The sequence below is a fragment of the Hydra vulgaris genome, chromosome 05 (genome assembly GCF_038396675.1).
Source record: "Hydra vulgaris chromosome 05, alternate assembly HydraT2T_AEP".
NCBI lineage: Eukaryota > Metazoa > Cnidaria > Hydrozoa > Anthoathecata > Hydridae > Hydra > Hydra vulgaris.
Window position 1 is genome coordinate 31,774,800 of NC_088924.1, and position 17,701 is coordinate 31,792,500.

At 27.5% G+C, this 17,701-nt stretch overlaps 2 protein-coding genes across 3 annotated transcripts in view; one reads left to right on the top strand and one right to left on the bottom strand.

Annotated features, from left to right (window-relative positions):
* The first annotated feature begins 300 nt into the window (after positions 1 to 300).
* Positions 301 to 1,042, top strand: LOC136080324 (uncharacterized). The gene is made up of 2 exons (XM_065796941.1): positions 301 to 499; positions 552 to 1,042. Exons 1-2 carry the CDS (start codon positions 301 to 303, stop codon positions 1,040 to 1,042), a joined length of 690 nt encoding a protein of 229 aa, XP_065653013.1.
* Positions 1,043 to 1,312: 270 nt separating this feature from the next.
* Positions 1,313 to 17,701, bottom strand: part of LOC100211473 (putative GTP-binding protein 6) — an 85,894-nt gene continuing 69,505 nt past the window's right edge. The window contains exon 7 of one of the 2 annotated variants that reach the window (XM_065797912.1): positions 1,313 to 1,463. In XM_065797912.1, coding sequence (XP_065653984.1) covers positions 1,334 to 1,463 — 130 coding nt within the window. In that variant the 3' untranslated portion in view covers positions 1,313 to 1,333. Of the gene's footprint in view, positions 1,464 to 1,487; positions 2,145 to 17,701 lie in introns of those variants that run through there. The other variant, XM_065797913.1, reaches the window with a different exon arrangement.

A 17,701-nucleotide genomic window follows, 5' to 3' on the forward strand; every position in this document is an offset into this window, starting at 1 on the left:
TTAATTTTCAATTTTTGTTTTTAGGACAAAATATTAATTAATAATCATATTTATATCAAAGAAAACATGCCAAGAATAAAAAAACGTGTTGCTGGGAGTCGTGATTATATTCCATACACCCAGGAAACATTAACCAAATTTTTAAAAGAAGTAAGAAGTGGTAATTTAACACAAACAGATGCTTGCTTAACCTTAAAAATTACTCTATCAACAATAAAGAATAAACGGAAAGGTATACATAATAAAAAACCAGGCGGTTGCACAATATTTAGTGAAATATAAGAAGAATTTTTGCAAACTATGTCTTCTTTTGGATTCCCAGTTGACTGTTATGATTTACGAAGTATTGTGAAGTCTTATGCAGACCATAAAGGAATTTTTATTAGGCAATTTGCAGGAAATATGCCTGGTGTTGAATGGGTAAAATCGTTCCTTAAGAGAAATAAACAATTAAGTATTAGATTTGCAAGTAACATTAAAAGAAAGAGGGCAGAAGCAGGTAATTTTATTATTAATAATTTTTTTTGATAACATCACTCCTGAACTGCCAGGGGTTCCTCTATCAAACATTTGGAATTACGATGAAACTAATTTAACCGATGGCCCCGGTAATAAACTAGTAATAACAAAGCGAGGATCAAAATATCCTGAGAGGATAATTAATTCAACTAAGTCTGCTACATCTTTGATGTATTGTGGTAATGCAGATGGGCATATCCTTTCTCCATATATTGTATATAAAGCAGATTCGATGTGGACAACTTGGACAGAAAATGGACCAAAAGGACCACGTTATAACCGCTCAAAGAGTGGATGGTTTGACAGTTGTTTTACAGATTGGTTTGAACCTTTATTGTTACCTGAACTAAAAAAAACTTCTGGAAAACATGTTCTAATTGGAGACAATGTGTCGTCACATATAAATACAAATGTACTGTCTTTGTGTGAAGAAAACAACATCAAGTTTATAGCACTTACTCCTAACTCTACGCATTTAATGCAGCCATTGGATGTTACATGTTTTCGACCAATGAAAGCTTAGGGAAGAAAAATATTAACAACTTGGAAGGAAAGTGGCAAAGGACGTAAAGCTTCTTCCCTTCCAAAAGACCAGGTTCCAACATTGCTTAAATGTCTCATGAAAAAAATTGAAGAATCTGGTTGTGAAAGTATGAAGGCAGGTTTCAAAAAAACTGGATCGATAAAAAATCGCATCGATAATTACAATTCAAGATATTTAGTTCTCCATACCTGATTGCGTACTTTATTAATGCCAGACAGAATTTTGATTTTCGAAAAAAGAATTATTCGCTAGAAAACATCTATTTTTTTCTTATTGTAAACATTTTTTAAAGTGTTTTTCAAATTTGTTTTGAGTGGCGCTATCAAGGATCGTAACAACATCTAATGTACCATCTTGGTTAGAAACAGTCTTCACTACTGTCGCATTGTGATAAAGCCAGCTAAAACAAAAATTCAAGGACTTAAAATATACGGCTTTATATTTTATATTTCCGTCAAAAAATATAAAATCAATATATATTTCTTTTAGTTGCCAAATATATTTTGACTGCACAGTCTATTTTTTACTAAAAAGTACTGAACTATGCTGTTAAAATTTATTTGGCAACTAAAAGAAAAAAATATTGGCTTTAAGTTATACTGGTCTATTCTAAAAACTGCGCCTGCCTATAAATAATATTTCCAAAAAATGTATACTCTGTTTACAAGAAAAATTTAAAAATATTACTCATGTGGATCAGAAAAGTTTACGAACCAAAAAATCTAAATAAATTTCTAAATGAAGACATGAAAATAAGTACCTTCTAAAAAATTATAAAAACAAATAACCAAACTAAAATTATCCTAGATCTAAAGAATTTTTTTCATAAATAATTTTTTAATTTTAATGCAGTTGATGCAACCTCCTGCAGCCGTATTCACATATCTCCGTTAAACCCTGCGATAAGCTATCGGCTGGTTAAAAGTGAATCGACAGTTTTTAACGCCAGCGATAAAATAAACTCGTATTCTATTATCTCTGTTTGGTTAACGGCAGGAGTAAATTTAGTTATGGAAGGCTGTTAATGCCAAAATCTAACCCTGCTACACCTTTCTGTTAAAACTTCTATCGGAGGAACTTTCTATTATATTAAGAAAAACAAAAAATGGTATCCAATCAAAACAAGTGTAAACAAATATAACAAATAAACATTTATAACAAATAAGCTATAATATATACAATATCATATTTATGTGATTTATCCCTTAATTGTGAAAAAATTTTACGTTTATTATTTATACAATTATTAGACGTTAAAATAAATGTTATTATAAAATTAAATATATTTTACATTTGATTATAATGCACGCACTAACATGAGCATATATGTATGTTAAATACATGCGTTTCCGTTTAACATTTGAGGGTTTAATTATGTATAAAAGCAAATATACATGTACTCTGATTCTTAATCAGAGTACACTTTTATACATAGTTATGCTTAAATAAACAAGTACATCAATATATAAGTACATGCATATGTATATATATATAAATATATATATATATATATATATATATATATATATATATATATATAAATATATATATATATATATATATATATATTTGCACAATTTTTGTCTATTTCAGCAAGTATATACCAGAGTATATACCAGTATTACCAGTAGTACCAGAGTATTACCAAAGTATATACCAGTTTTAGCCCCCTAAAATATATTAAATATGTTAAAAGTGACAAAACCAAGTGTATAGGTTTTGAAATTCAAATAAATATCTATGCAACACGCCATTTTGTTTGTTTACGTGACGTTTTGTTTACTTAGTGACGGTTTGAATATTATATATAATTTCATGAATTCTGTAAATATAAGTATTGTATGAAATGTGTTTGATGAGTGAACGGTATGATGTTAGTGGTATGCAGTCTTTATTTGTGTAAATGTATGATACAGTTTTATTGTTTCTTTAGATTATTGTAATAAAATTATTTAACCCTCCAGCAGTCCTGGTTGTTCAAATTGTTACAAGCCAATCATTATTATCTTGTTCCGGTTTTTTAGTAATGACTGGGTGTTCTGCTTTTCAGTAGCCTGTTTTTTTTCCTTTCTCTTTAGTTTTATTTCAAAAAGCATAATAAAATAACTTTTTTTGGATCTCTTTTTTATCATTTTGTTTAAGTTGATACAATAGGCCTTTGAATGTTACTTTTTTTTAAATTTGAAAATATACTATTTTGTTCTGGTAATTTTTTTTTTTTTAATTTTTAGACTTCCTCGCAAACATTGTTTAAGTGGATTTGCAGTGGACTTATATAGGCCTTTTTTTGCAGTTTAATGGAATTTTTCTCATTAGATATTTAGTAGACCATTAGTTGCAGCTGCTATATATGGTAAGCCGATAATTATCAGATATGTTAATAGTGGCTAGTCATCGGCTAGCCATTTTTAGCGGCTGCCACTAATGGTCCACTAAGTAACCAATGAGCAAAACTAAAGTGGTCCACTCAAAGTGCCTATATAGGTCCACTGAAGTTCCGCTATCGAATGTTAGAGTATATTTTATAACTGTAACACCTTTTTTAATGGTTCATATTTCTATTAGCCAATTGGCTTTTTTTTAATTTTTATTTTGCAATGGAATATTCTGATTAAAACAGCTTCAGATGTGTTGTTTGATTTGATACAACATGCCTTTTCAAGTTACAAAATGACTGCACCCAACGGAGGGTTAAATCAATGTTTGTAAAATGTCCATTTAAATAAAAAATTATTTAATTTTAATAAAGATTTTTTTTTATAAATTGTCTTTATTTTTTGTTGGTATTCAAAATAGAATACAGCATGTATACACATGAATACACAATATAAACAACAATACTTTTGTGTTTAGCTAAGTAGCTATCTATATTCAATGCTAGTGTTGCCCGAGTGTTTATGTTATAAAAAATGTATTAGTGAAATATTTGTTATAAAAAAAATTTTATTTAGATTAGAATAAAAAATGAATGAAAAATTAATATACCAATTATCATTATCACGTAAGTTTTGTTTTGTCATTTTGTTATTTACCAGAAAATGATCAATTAGATTATGTAATTATTGAGTATTGTTATATTAGTCAATCTTATTAATTACTATTGTTTGTTTTACTTGTTAATGTTTCTTCCTTAGTTAATTTGATTTCACTATTACCTTGATTTATTTGTTAATTTGATTTAAATATAAAATTCTTTTTAAGACCTCTACTATAATGATTATACTGATGTAGAGTTCCTGAAAGGTAAATTCTTATTTTAAATATGGTTTAATTATCTTTGATTTAATTGATATGCTTTTATAAGTATTTATATAGACATACTAAAGTATATATCAATTTATGTACACATTTGTTTGTATTTAAACCAAGAGACACTGGAAGAACTGCATAAGGGATAATAAATTTAAATTTATAATTCGAAGACTGTCTAAGAATGAAATTCATAACTGTGAATTCCTACATAAGTGTGAAATATAATTTTGTAGGTGCGGTCTTGCATGTGAGCCAAACAGTTTTAATTTTTTTTAATGAAGAAATATAAGAAAATAAATATACAGTTTTCCCCTACCATAATTTAAAGCATATATATACATGTAAATTTTGATGAGAGCATGTCTATTTATCAGTCATTGTACTTTTTTTCTCCATTATTTTACTACTTTACTATGTACTTTACTTTTTTGTAAACTTTTCAAGTTTGCATGTATGAAAACTTGCCCTAATGCCAGTGTTGGCAATTTCTTTTTGGGCACTTATGTTAGTTTTCTCAATTGAACCTGCTAATTTTTATAGTGTACAAATATAGTAAGACTTTTTTATTTTTTACACTGTATTAGATGTTATGTATATGTTAAAAGCAATCTTGCCATTTTATTTTTTATATGCCATGTTTTTATTTTATAAAGTTTTTAACGGTAAATAATAAAACATGATAAAATAATACAGTTGAAAGATGTTTTATTTTCAGTATGAATTGTCGATTATTGTTAATAGGTTATTGCTGATTTTCTTCATCTCTTTATTTTTCAATCTTTTTTTTTTGTAAGTTTGTCATACAGTGTATTAAAATAGTTGATCTGTATTTAGCAAAAAAAAAAATTGGAGCTTAGAAAAGGTATTAGTCTTTAATTTTCCCTGTTTTTTTTCTAATATTTAATGATAAAAAATACTGACTCTTTTGAATTAACTTTTATTTTAGCGGCAATAAAGCAGCAGATTGGTAAAAATATTTCATTTTAATTTTAGAATTAGCTAATTAGTTTTTAACTAAAAGCTGTAATATTGCCTATGTTTCATTAAAAATTTTATTTTTTAGCTCGCAAAAGAGAGGAATTGGTAGATATATTTAAATAATGTAATTTTTTTTTTAATGACTTTATACCAAATAAAAATAATTTCAAAATTTTTTATTTTCAGCTAAAAAAAAGGAAATTCTTGGTAGGATTTTTATTGTTTTAATAAATGTTGCGTTAATTTAAACAATAAATTTTTAATTGAGGTGAAATAGATTTATCCTTTTTATTAATTTAGCTGCTGGAGAGCATTTACTGCAGTCCGGTATTTTATTTGTTACTTTATTTGTTTGTTTTATAAAATTATTTTTACAGGTCAACAATAATTTTTTTGATTTTTATTCAATTTATTTTAATTCTACCAGCTTATTCAACGTCATCACTGCCATCTGGCGCCCAGAGTGAAAACCAAGACATCCTTGGTAATTCTTTAACTGTTTTGTTTTATTTTTATTTATTTTCATTTTTAAAAAACTCATGAAATTTTTTTTAATAAAATTTAGGCTTGTCTAGGAGTGATTTTTTGGCTTGACGCCGAAGCCAACCTGGGCCTAAATCAAAAAGGGCCTTCCGTATATGGGCCCAAAATGGAGGTAAAGATCTGCCTCATTTTAAATACAAACTTCCTGGTGGCAAAAGAGATAGCAGATAAATCAGGAATGGTGACGTTTTTAACAACTATACATATACTTATTAATAGATGCATTCAAATTCATTTTTTAGTGAATCTGTATACACCTATTGATAGGTGTTTGTATCGTGTGTATGTATATATTGATGATGTTTATATTTGTATAGAGTCTTTTTGTATATTAAGTTTTTGTATATAGTTATGAGTTTGTTTGTTTTATGTAAAATTTGTGTTTTATTTAAATATTATGTATTTTGTGTTTTATATAAATATTATGTTATGGGTGCAGCTACAGCTATAGAGGGTGCACCCAAAGGACTTCTTGCCTATCAACCTAAAGTATCTGCGTCTTATTTGATAGTACCCTGTTAGAATATATTAAAAAATACAATCAAAATTTTAAATTTTAATAACATTTTGATAATTTCTTTACAAAAATTGACATTAACATATTAAATGTTAAACATATTAAAGTGTTTTTTAGACGCCCCTCTAGCGCCCTATATACATCCTTTGTATATAAAAATTGCCCTTTGTAAGACCTTTATTTTGATACTAAGTTGTATGTATTTCGATAAGAATTGACTAAATTATGTTTAATTTAAGTAAGATTTTAAATTTGATCACAGTTTCTTTAAGAAGTCCATGTCAAAAAATCAGTACTTAAAATGCCATAACTTTTTGTAGAATTATTCAATTCTGATAATTTTTTCACCTTTAATATACTGAATTGAAGACCTTTCCAATGATATATAACAATCTAGTGTTTGAGCAATTTAAAAATTTCATGTCACGTACCTAATAGAATCTGCCTGGATTAGAATCAGTAAATAGTCTGCTGTCTTGCAATGTATTGAATAAACAACGTTTATAAGTTATGTTATTTTTTGGGCTGAAATAACATTTAAACTTTTGAACTAAGGGTGTTAACTTATCGTTTTCTTCGATTGTGAAAATGAATGTATTATATACTCTTAAAGCGTCTCCGCCAATTATATGAAGGAAAATGGCACATTGAATATATTCACTTTTGTCATTGACTCCAGAAGCTATTTTATAAAGATTCGATCTCTGCTTCCATTTTCGCCAGTTTTCTAAAACATTGCGATTTAAATTCATGGCCTCTAATTGTTTCATTTTATTTTAAACACAGTTTTACTTCTGGTACTATGTAATATTCTAAGGATAATGCTAGATTAAGAATTGAATGCAATATAAAGTTTAAGGCGTGCATACCGTTGTATTTATTTCAAGTAATAATAATAGGGGGGAGGGGGGGTCCAAAATTCTATATTTTTGTGTTTAACCAGTTATTCTTTATTAATTTTTTTAGAAAAGTTTGAAAAACAATTCAACTTTTTCTATTTTTTTGTGGTTGGCCTTCTACTTCTAATTAAACATTTTTAAAAGTAAAAAAAAAAAAAAAAAAAAAAACATTTAAAAGAAAAATCTTTGCAGCGGTTATTTTGCGCATTAAGTTACGCAACTTTATGTTAAAATTTATGCAATTTAAATTTTGATTGGATAAATTTGAATTAAAATGAATTATAATTGCGTTTTAAAAAGAAAATGTAATAAAACTTTTTTTGTTAAAACGTAAACTTTATAAATACTTAAAAAACAGCTTTTGTTTTACTTTGCAAGACAATACTTTGCTTCTATTATTGTTAACTAAATTAAGATATCAATGTGAAAATGAAAAAAATTGTAAAAAGACGTAATAACAAAATAGCTTCAAATCAAAATAGACAAACTCCTTTAGAAATTCTCCCTGTAGTTGATAAATTTTATCATACAAAGTTGCCTTTACTCAGAGATGTTCTTTCACTTGTTTTTATTGAAGTTAACAATAAATTATCTTTTGAAAGTGCTTGTCGAAGAGTTGCAAAGTTAGTAGAAATTCATTGGACAGAGTGTAATATCTACACAATATCATATCAGGCCATTTTAAAACGTCTGCAAAGTGAAATCAATGAATATCGCTACTTAAAAGGTGTTGACAAAATCAAGCAAGGTTATAGTTTTTTAAGTAGATTTCTATGAACAAATTCCTTAAAAAACTTTTTGACATTTTCTGCTTCAATCCACAACGTTGTGAAAAGCTAGAGAAGTTTTTCGGTATTTCAATGAATGCTGTAGACTACTCGTATCTAGACAACATACACGGTAATAGGAATTTTACATGTCAAAATATTGATAAAACTTTCCATCAAAAAGTTATTAATGACAAAAGAAAAATGGAGAAAAAGATAAGAAATGAAACAGCAGTTTATTAGACAATGTACGTTGATAATGATAATAGCGAATTAAATGAATTTGAAGACGAAGATGAATTTCTTGAAAGAGAATTAACAAAAAATGAATATCAGTTCTTTGAAAAAGACACTGAACCAATTAAAAAAAAAGAGAGTTATGTTTGTTGATGTAAGTAAACCAAAACTGCCATACATGACGAGATCAAAACCAAAATTAATATTTGAAGATAGTTTTCATAATACTTATGTTCCACCTAATGTGCGACAATCAAAAAACTAAATCTTAAGTGATATCTTCCATGCATGTGCAGAGTTAGATAGAAAAGGATTCTCGATGAGGGAAATGCAAATTGCACTGAAAGTAATCGGCAATCAAATTTTTAAAACAAAATGGAAAATTCCAGATGAAACTGACCGTATATCTAAGTACGATAAAAATGACTGTGAAACCGAGAATATTATTTTCCTTTGCCTGCATTAGCAACTGCTCCAGAAATTACAGCAAATATTGCAGATGGAATAAAAACAACATTCCAAATGTTACAGGAAGCCTCAAAATACACCTCAGAAGAACTATACCAGAAGGTAGATGTTCATATGACTTGCAGTACTGTTCATAATATAGGAATATCTAAAATCACAGAATAGAGAAATTCCTGCAGGTCAACTGTTTTGCACTTCACATACAGCTTTAGGTTTTGACAGAGCTATTGAAAAAGTTCTAAACCAAATTGAAAATGAAATGAATATGGATAACCTTTTCAAAGGCTTTCTGTTAGATATATTTATTAACAAAAGTACGGAAACGTTATCCTTAACCTTTCTATCATGGGTACTAAACTTGTTTGGTCCGAGTTTTATTTAAAAACCATGGAATTATCATAAAGAATTTAAAACTTTTATGCAGCGTAAAAACAAAGATATTTTTCTTTTTGAATTTAAAGATGTTCGATTTGAATGTCTTTCGAAATGTTCTTCTATAGTTTGCTTTCACTGGGATGACTTTAAGGAGTTTTTAGACCAACATGAATATATCACAAATAAACTTGCTTGTTTAGTCCGAGATTCTATGAATTTATGAATTACATTATAGTTACTTTAGTTGTGGTAGCAGCTTTTGGAATGCAAGTTATTTCACCATTTTTCTGTAAAATTAAAGGTTTACGCATTCTAAACTGCAAATATTCTTTAGCAAGATGTATGCAAGCTTATTTAATGATGTCATAAATAAACAATTCTTTGATTAAAGAGCCATTTGTTCAAGGAGTATCAAAGAGACTTTTTGAAAATCTCATTTAAGAAGATTATGGCTAAGACGAACTACATCAGTAGTTTGAAAATACGCATCAGAACTTTGATTATTGCATTATTCTTGCAAATATAGTTCGGCAAAGTTTAGCTATAGTTCTTCAACACCAAAGAGGAAAGCATTATGGGTTTGGAGAGAAAAACAATGATCGATTACCTGATGAGTATTATGTTTTTAATCAAGTCGTTTAAAAACATAATACTCAGATTTTATACTCAGTATAAAATCAGTTTCAAATAATATTGAACAGTGTCAGTGTGGATCTCATAGCAATCGACTTCGAAAAAAACCATCACTTTCAACAGTATCACGTGGTAATGTTCTTAAATATTCAAACCATTTAAGAAATGAAGATTCAAATACTTTAGAACTATTTCGGAAAATGGATCCTATTGTTAGAAAAATTGAAAGTATAGAATACAGTTGGAACCAGCGACAGATTAAACTGAGACAAAGCGGCTTAACGAAAAAAGAACAACAAGCTTTACATCAGGCGTCCAGGAGAAATTCCATTTTAACTTGTTTAAAACTACAAGGTGGCCCATTTACTTGTGCATCAGATGTTTGTGAATTTATTGAAAAAGAGCAAGATCTGATAAAATGTCAAAAACGTAATTTATAAGTAATAAGTAATTTATTTTAGAGATACAAGTAAAAAAACGATTGAAGAATGAAGTAGCTTATTTAGAGATACAAGTAGGTCATTGCCGCGGAAATCAACTCTATTTAAAATCATGATTTTTGATAAAAATACAAAAAAGTGCCGTCTTATGTCTATAGAAGAATATGCTACTAATTTGAAGGTTCTACTTGGAAAGTCATCGCAGCAATCCACAATCGCCTACGATGACTTCCACAAAGTTATTTCGCACTTTCAATAGAGGTCGAAACATATTATTATTAATATTAGATTATCTTGATGATGTGCAATGTCTAATTTTTTGTGTTATTTATAACTAGACATAATGATAACATGTTTTATTAATAAAACGAAAAAGAAATTTATTATGTGTTTTACATCGCTTATATTTGAAAATAATAATGATTTCATTTAATTTAACAGTAAATTGTTTTGTCAAAATAATCACTTTTATTAAAACTGAAGTAGAAGACTAAATATTGATAATGAAGTAAAAACATTGAAAATTCGAAATCAGCATAAAAAATTAATTAAGAAAAAGTGGTTAAACTACAAAAAATCTGAAAAAAGTCAATTTTGGACCTTCCCTAATAATAATAATAACACGAGGCGTGTGTGTATTATGCCAAACACGGATAAAACTGTAACGCCGACTAAAAGAACTTGTTGACTTGGTTACAATTATTATGCAATCCTATGCACCAGGATAGCTCCAGAATAAATCACATTGTTTGGCAATAGATGGTGCTCAAAATTTATGGTATCTGGTTCAATTAATAAGAAATTTAGTTATTGATGTAAAAATACAAGGAGGTAATGGAGCAAGTTTTAAAACAAAGCTCATATTTTGCCAACACTGAGAATATATCATTGGCAATGGTAAATGATAAAAGGAAAGAAGTTAGAACTACAGCCATACAAAGGATACTCAAATCCAGAAATACTAATGAACACAACAGACATTTTAAACTTTCTGTAACACTAAATCTTGGAGCCAATGATTACAATGAATTAGTAAATTGGGATATTGAGGAAGTCACCACCTTTACTGAATGTCTTTTCAAATGGAAATATTTTAAAAGCCAATGACAGTCCACTAAGTATTCCAAAATATCCTTTTCATAGTCAAAATATGGTAAAAATTGTTGGAATAGTCACAAAGACATCAGAAATTAGATATGGCTATGAAAAGCGTCATAAATTTGTAATTAACGGAAATATGTAATAAATTTGTAATAAACAAGGAAAAAAAGTTTGATTGGAAAGCACAATGGAAATAAGATATTTGAATAAAGACAAGAACAAAAGTAGTTATATATGTATTTTATTTTTTTATAGCATCAAAAGGTTTTTTTACTACACTATTTCATTTTTGAAAATTCGTGTTGGTGCTTATCATAAAAATGAAATCATTTTGGAGTTTATCTTAAACGAAGAGTTTTTAAAATTATATTTCTTTTTTAAAACAGTATATTATTAGAGAATTTATGTAGTATAAATAAATTACAAAAATTAAATGGTATAAAACACAATTAAGATGAAAATTGCTTACAATAGTCCCTTTTTTTTCTAAAATGCTATAAAATCTGATTCTGTGTGCAACCCCTACGGAGGCTAGCACAGTACTTCATAAGTTTAATCATACTTAATGATTAAACTTATAGACTTTATGTTAAATTTTGTAATGAACATGGAATTCTGGGATTGAATATTAAGGCAATTACAAAAATAAATAATAAATAATTTTATTTACTTACTTTACAATTTACTCAATTTCCATAAAAAAAACCTTTAATTTACAACTTAAAATTAAGTTCATTAAAATAAATTGAATTTTTATCAATATAACCACGTTTAAATTTAGTGATAGCCTAGAAAATACGAGGCAACCTGTTGCACAGCAGTTGTAAACATCAGCCATCAACAGCATTCCAAATATATTGAAGTGATATCCATAAGCCTTTTTTTTGCATCTCTCTGTCTCGTTGATATCAAAGTAGTTCAATTATTTGCAATCAGAACTAGGAGGTGGCCAGACCATCATCTGTAGTACTCTGTACTCAGATTTTTTTCTTAAATATACTTTCACAACTTCACCTGTATGTTTTGGAGCGTTGTTTTGTTGAAAAACAAATCCTTCACCAACAAGTTCGGCTCCACAATCCAAAACACATTTATCCTAAAAAAGCAAGTAGACCTCTTTTGTCTATTGTTTTGTAAAGTTTTTTCAACTTTTTTGACATCTACGTCTACATCCAGAACAACCCTAAACCCTAATCTTTCCACTCCTGTATTTAAACGTTTTCAATATGCTATCATCTCGCATACTTTCTACAGATCGACAACGAACAAAGGACCAAAATTTATTTTATTCCAGCCATTTGGTGTTCAATTTTTGTTTCTGTTTTTGAATTTTGGTCTGAAGTGGTTTTTTTCTCGCTACACAATACTCAGGTATTGTGTAGCGAGAAAAAAACACTAGCAAACGTCATTTTAACCATTGCAGCGCTGATTTTTTTTAGATGGTTTTGATTAAAATCAATGGCGTTTTCTGGTGATATCCATCGACAATTGCGCATGGAATCAATAACTATGTACCGGTCTTCCTTTCTAGTGTTCGAATGTTGAAAATGAATAATCTTTAACTCCTTCTTTTTTAATATTTTGATTATTAAAATTAAACTTGAAATTTAAAACTTTTTTTTTGCACAACTGTCTTTATTGAAAAAATATTTTAGACGGAGAGTAAGCCCTAACGAATTTCGATTGAATGTTTATTATTATGTTTGTTATTTTTTATACAACCATCACAAATACTTGTAAAGACTTTGATGTTATTACATGGCCCATTACTATCTTCTGCGATAAATAAACAAGCTTTCTTATTTATACTATTTAATTATATTATTATGAAAAGCTGTCATTTTCAATGTATTTCTAAATTAGCGTACCGACGCTAATTTAGAAATACATTGAAAATGATAAGTTTAGTTATGATAAGATAAGTTTAATTATGTTATGAGGTAAGGTATTTTAATAAATACCGGTGTAATTATTAAAATATCTGAGTTAAGATATTTTAATAATTACACCGGTATTTATTAAAATACCTTTAAATGTAATTAAATTATTTAAGAAATCATTTTATCATACCATAGTATGGTTTTAAAGTTGTAAGGGTTATATAAACACTTTTATTTCCCTTACATATAAACGTTCATATTTAGTTGTTGTGAAGCGTCAGAAAAGGTTTCAGTGCTGTGTTTTTAAATAACTATTACTTCTAAGCTACTGACTTCAATTTTTTTACAAAACTATCAGGGTGAGGTTTAGGGTTAGGGTTTGGTTAGAGTTAACCCTAACCATAGTCTTGACTCTAATTAGGTCTAAAAAAAGAATAAATTTATCAAATTAACGCATTACGATGATAAAAAAGTCAAAAAGTGTTGTTTTTTTTTTGGCTTCGTATCAGACTTTATTATTTTACTAATTTTTAATGGCATATCCATTAAAAATTTATTGAATTAATAAAGCATAAGTAAATATAGCAACAAGCCTTTGATTGCCTACTTTAAATTAAACAAATCCAGTATCAAAAAATAATTATTGAGAACTTTAATAATGTTATGAGGTGCATTTTTTTAACATAATTTATACGGTTTTTATAATCATTTATCTTTTTTTTTTAAGTCATTGCGTCGTTCTATTTTTTGTTTTTAATATAAGATTTTTTGTTACGACTGTCGTGCTTAAGAGGGTCATGGCAACAAAAAACATAAAAATACTTGTAAAACTTTAAGTTAAAGCTATGAAACTCAGCATATAATAATATCAATATATATGCTAAATACTTAAAGCAAATTATTATTTTTTTAACATGCCAATCGCTCCATTAGGTCTAACAAAGTTGTTTTGTTCAAAAGTGGTAAAAAGTAAACGTTATGATCGTCATGCTACGCAGAGTGAATTTTCGAAAAAAAAGTCCAAGACTTTAATTAGGGTTTGTAATCCCAAGCTATATATTTAATCCCGGTATTTTTAAATACCTGTTTTTTAAAAATTTTAAAAAAATTATTAATACATTTAAAATATGTTTAGAAAAAATTATTTATTGAATTACAAGGAAATTCTTTGGTTTTTTAATATTATACATACTTAATTATTAAATTATAAAAAACTCGTTGTTTTCATAGATATAATATACATATGTAATTATTTTATATCTTTTTAAAAAGACGATGTGAGACGCTGAATGAAAAAGACAATGATTTGATGTGAGACGCTGTTACCGACAGCGTCCCACATTAAATTGATATGCTGGGCGAATGTTCTTTTTTTATATAGCTTTATTAATTTTGTTAAAACACAATAACGATGTTCATAGTGAAAACAGCGATTTTTTGTTCCTGCGCCCCCTTTTGCTCTTTAGCAAAAGAATAACAGATTCAGATGGAGAGTCAGAAGAATTAAAAACAATTTCAATCAATGCCTTACTTGAAACAGAAAGTTTAAATTTAGATTCGGGCTCATAAGCTGTTAATGGTGTAACTGTATTTGAATAATCTAGGCTTTCAAGTAACTTAACTAATAATTTGCAACATTTTATTGATGACAGAACTGTTACTAGCTCTATTTTATATTTAGACTGAACGTTAGTTCTACCATTGTGCAGATTCTGAAGGATCCCACTTATATTGGTATGTTTTTGTTGCATTCGAATAAAGAGTGATGAATGCAACTTTTGAATTATAATGTTGTTAACATATTTAAGTTTTTTTAACATAAAAGTTATGGTAACATCGACTATAAACAAATTAGCATACTGACAGCTAAGGGCCTCAACTGTTGTTTTTATTGGGACTAGCGCATTAATCATAACAGATACAGTTTTAATCTCATTATTAGATAAAGCCAAAGATTCACCTTTCGGTAGACAAACTTCTGCAAGATATCGTTTTTTTTTGTGATTGTCTGAATAATAATAATAGAATTTAAGAAAATTTAAATTTCAATTATAATAATAAATTCAATCCAATCATTTATAAACAAAATTGCAAGAGTAACGAATATGTATAGTTCCAATCTGATTGCAATTGAACAAAAGAAAAAAAAAATTAGGAATTTTAAATGTTAAAATAGTCAAATCTCAACCGAAGAAATTATAATTTAAAAACATTCAACCGAAAATTAATTAAAATAAAAATTCCAGGATTAAATGCTTAATCCCATGAATTCAGGACTATTAAAAATCCCGCAGAATCCCGTGATTTCGGGATCTCGGGATTCCCAACCCTAACCTTAATGGTACAACTTTTGCATACTAAATTATATGGATAGTATTTCACATTTCTGAAAAGTTTCAAGTCATTTTCATTTTTGGTTAATTTTTAAAAGCTTAATGTGCCTAGCATGCAATGGGGCGCAGGAACAAAAAATCACTGTTTTCACTGAGAACATCATTATTGCATTTTATGCAGGAGTTATACACTTTTATGCAATAACAGAAAGTCATTAGTTCTGGTAGAAATGGTAATGCTATAGAATCTGCACAATTATTAATTGGAAGTGACATAATATCGCAAGATGTTAGTTTGATATTTGATGATATTTGATAAAGTTAGGCCAGAGTTCTTCATGCTGAAAATACTTAGTTTGAGTATCATGCTCATTTCTGCAAAGACATAGAGAATTGAGCTCTGACAGAACTTTGACATGAGTGAAATTGTGTTTTAAAAAAAGTAAATAGTAAAATACTAGTTCTGTTTTATCAAATAATTAGGAAATGCATGAAACCTTGAATAATAAAAAATCTGAATTTTAACAACCAATGGCATAGTAGAAAAAAAGGTGGGAAACAAAAAGTTTTTTATTGTGAATATACTTTTTTTGAATGACCTTATATAAATTTACGACAAAAATAATTATTTATTCTAAATATTATTTCATAACCAAAATATAATTATTTAAAATAAAACAGTTATATAAAAGTAACAAAAATGTAAAATCAGTTTAAAATAATTGTAATAGTTTTAATAGCTAATATTAACATTACATGTATATTTTTTGTATATCATATTTTTAAATATAATATTATTAACTATATTATTAGTTATATAAAAAATATAGCTTGCTTAAACATGTTTACCAGTTGTTTTATCGTTGTTGTATTATTATATTAAAATTATTGTATTATTATATTACATTTGTTGTATGTATATATATATATATATATATATATATATATATATATATATATATATATATATATATATATATATATATATATATATATATATATATATATATATATATATACCTTTTAGGAAAGAAAAGAAATAGAGTTTGAATGTAGAAAACATAATTTTGTTCCGAAAGAAATAAGTAGAGAACTTCCTTTATTTAATCGAGTCATTAATTATTTAATTAATTAAATAATTAATGACCTCGATAGTCTCTATGATATCATATCTTCAGAGGCTTAAAAATAAAGAGATTTCTACTATGCAAATTGATTTATGTCATTATAAAGAATTGATTCACCTACAGAGTAGAGAAAAAAGAAAATAACATTCAGGAAGAAGCAGAAAGGAAAAAAGGAAAAAAAAGGATATGAAAGAAAAAATGAGTTTGATAAATTTCAGGTTAGCTAAATTACAATAAATGAATGGAATTCTTTAATTGTTTGAAAACATTTCTTACCGCAATCTAAAATAGACTTTAAAACTAACTTTTTAATGTTTAATATAAGTTTATAAAATTTTTTTGAATTTAAAATTTATATGTTCTATCATATATATTGTTACTTACCAATATTGGTAAGTAATAATATATATTATAGAAACTGCATTTTTAAACAATTTAGAATCTTGAACTTCGATCTGCTGGAAGAAAACAACAACCATGATTTATATAATATAAATACTGCACTTCTAAAGAACGAAACAAAAACATTGGTCGACAAGTTGATTGAAGAAAAACTTGGAAGATTGGCATCACTGGTTACAAGATACTTAGAAAAACCAAGTCTAAAGTAAAACAAAATGACCATAACACATGCGGCATCAGCTGCAATAATATATAATATTTTTAATGTTGGTGCGGCAGCTATAGTCACTGGTATAATAAAAGATTTTATAGCTGCAGGTTATCTTTCTCCTGATATGTCATACCTTTCTGTTGACCCGAACAAAATGTGAAGGGCAAAGAATAATGTAATGAAAGAAAATAAAATTATTGGAATAATAAATGTAGTAACAAAAATATAATTGGAATATAATTGCGTGCGATGGAAGAGAAGACTGGACCAAAACGTTAATTCCAGATAAATATGGAAAACTTCACCCTATAGTCATAAAAGAGGAGCATACAAGTGTAATTTGGGAGCCAACTGAACGTTATCTTGCTCACATCACGCCAGAACTTGCCATTCATCCAGAAAAACCTGCAAAAAAGATAGCTGAAGCACTATATGAGGTGCTTCAAAAAAATGCTACTGAATCATGCATAGTAAT

What these genes read in the sequence shown, in the direction of transcription:
- LOC136080324 (XM_065796941.1), top strand. Translation starts at nt 301, where the DNA reads ATGTCTTCTTTTGGATTCCCAGTTGACTGTTATGATTTACGAAGTATT. An exon ending in AAGAAAGAGGGCAGAAGCAG is followed by an intron (nt 500 to 551) that starts GTAATTTTATTA and finishes CTGAACTGCCAG; the next exon opens with GGGTTCCTCTATCAAACATT.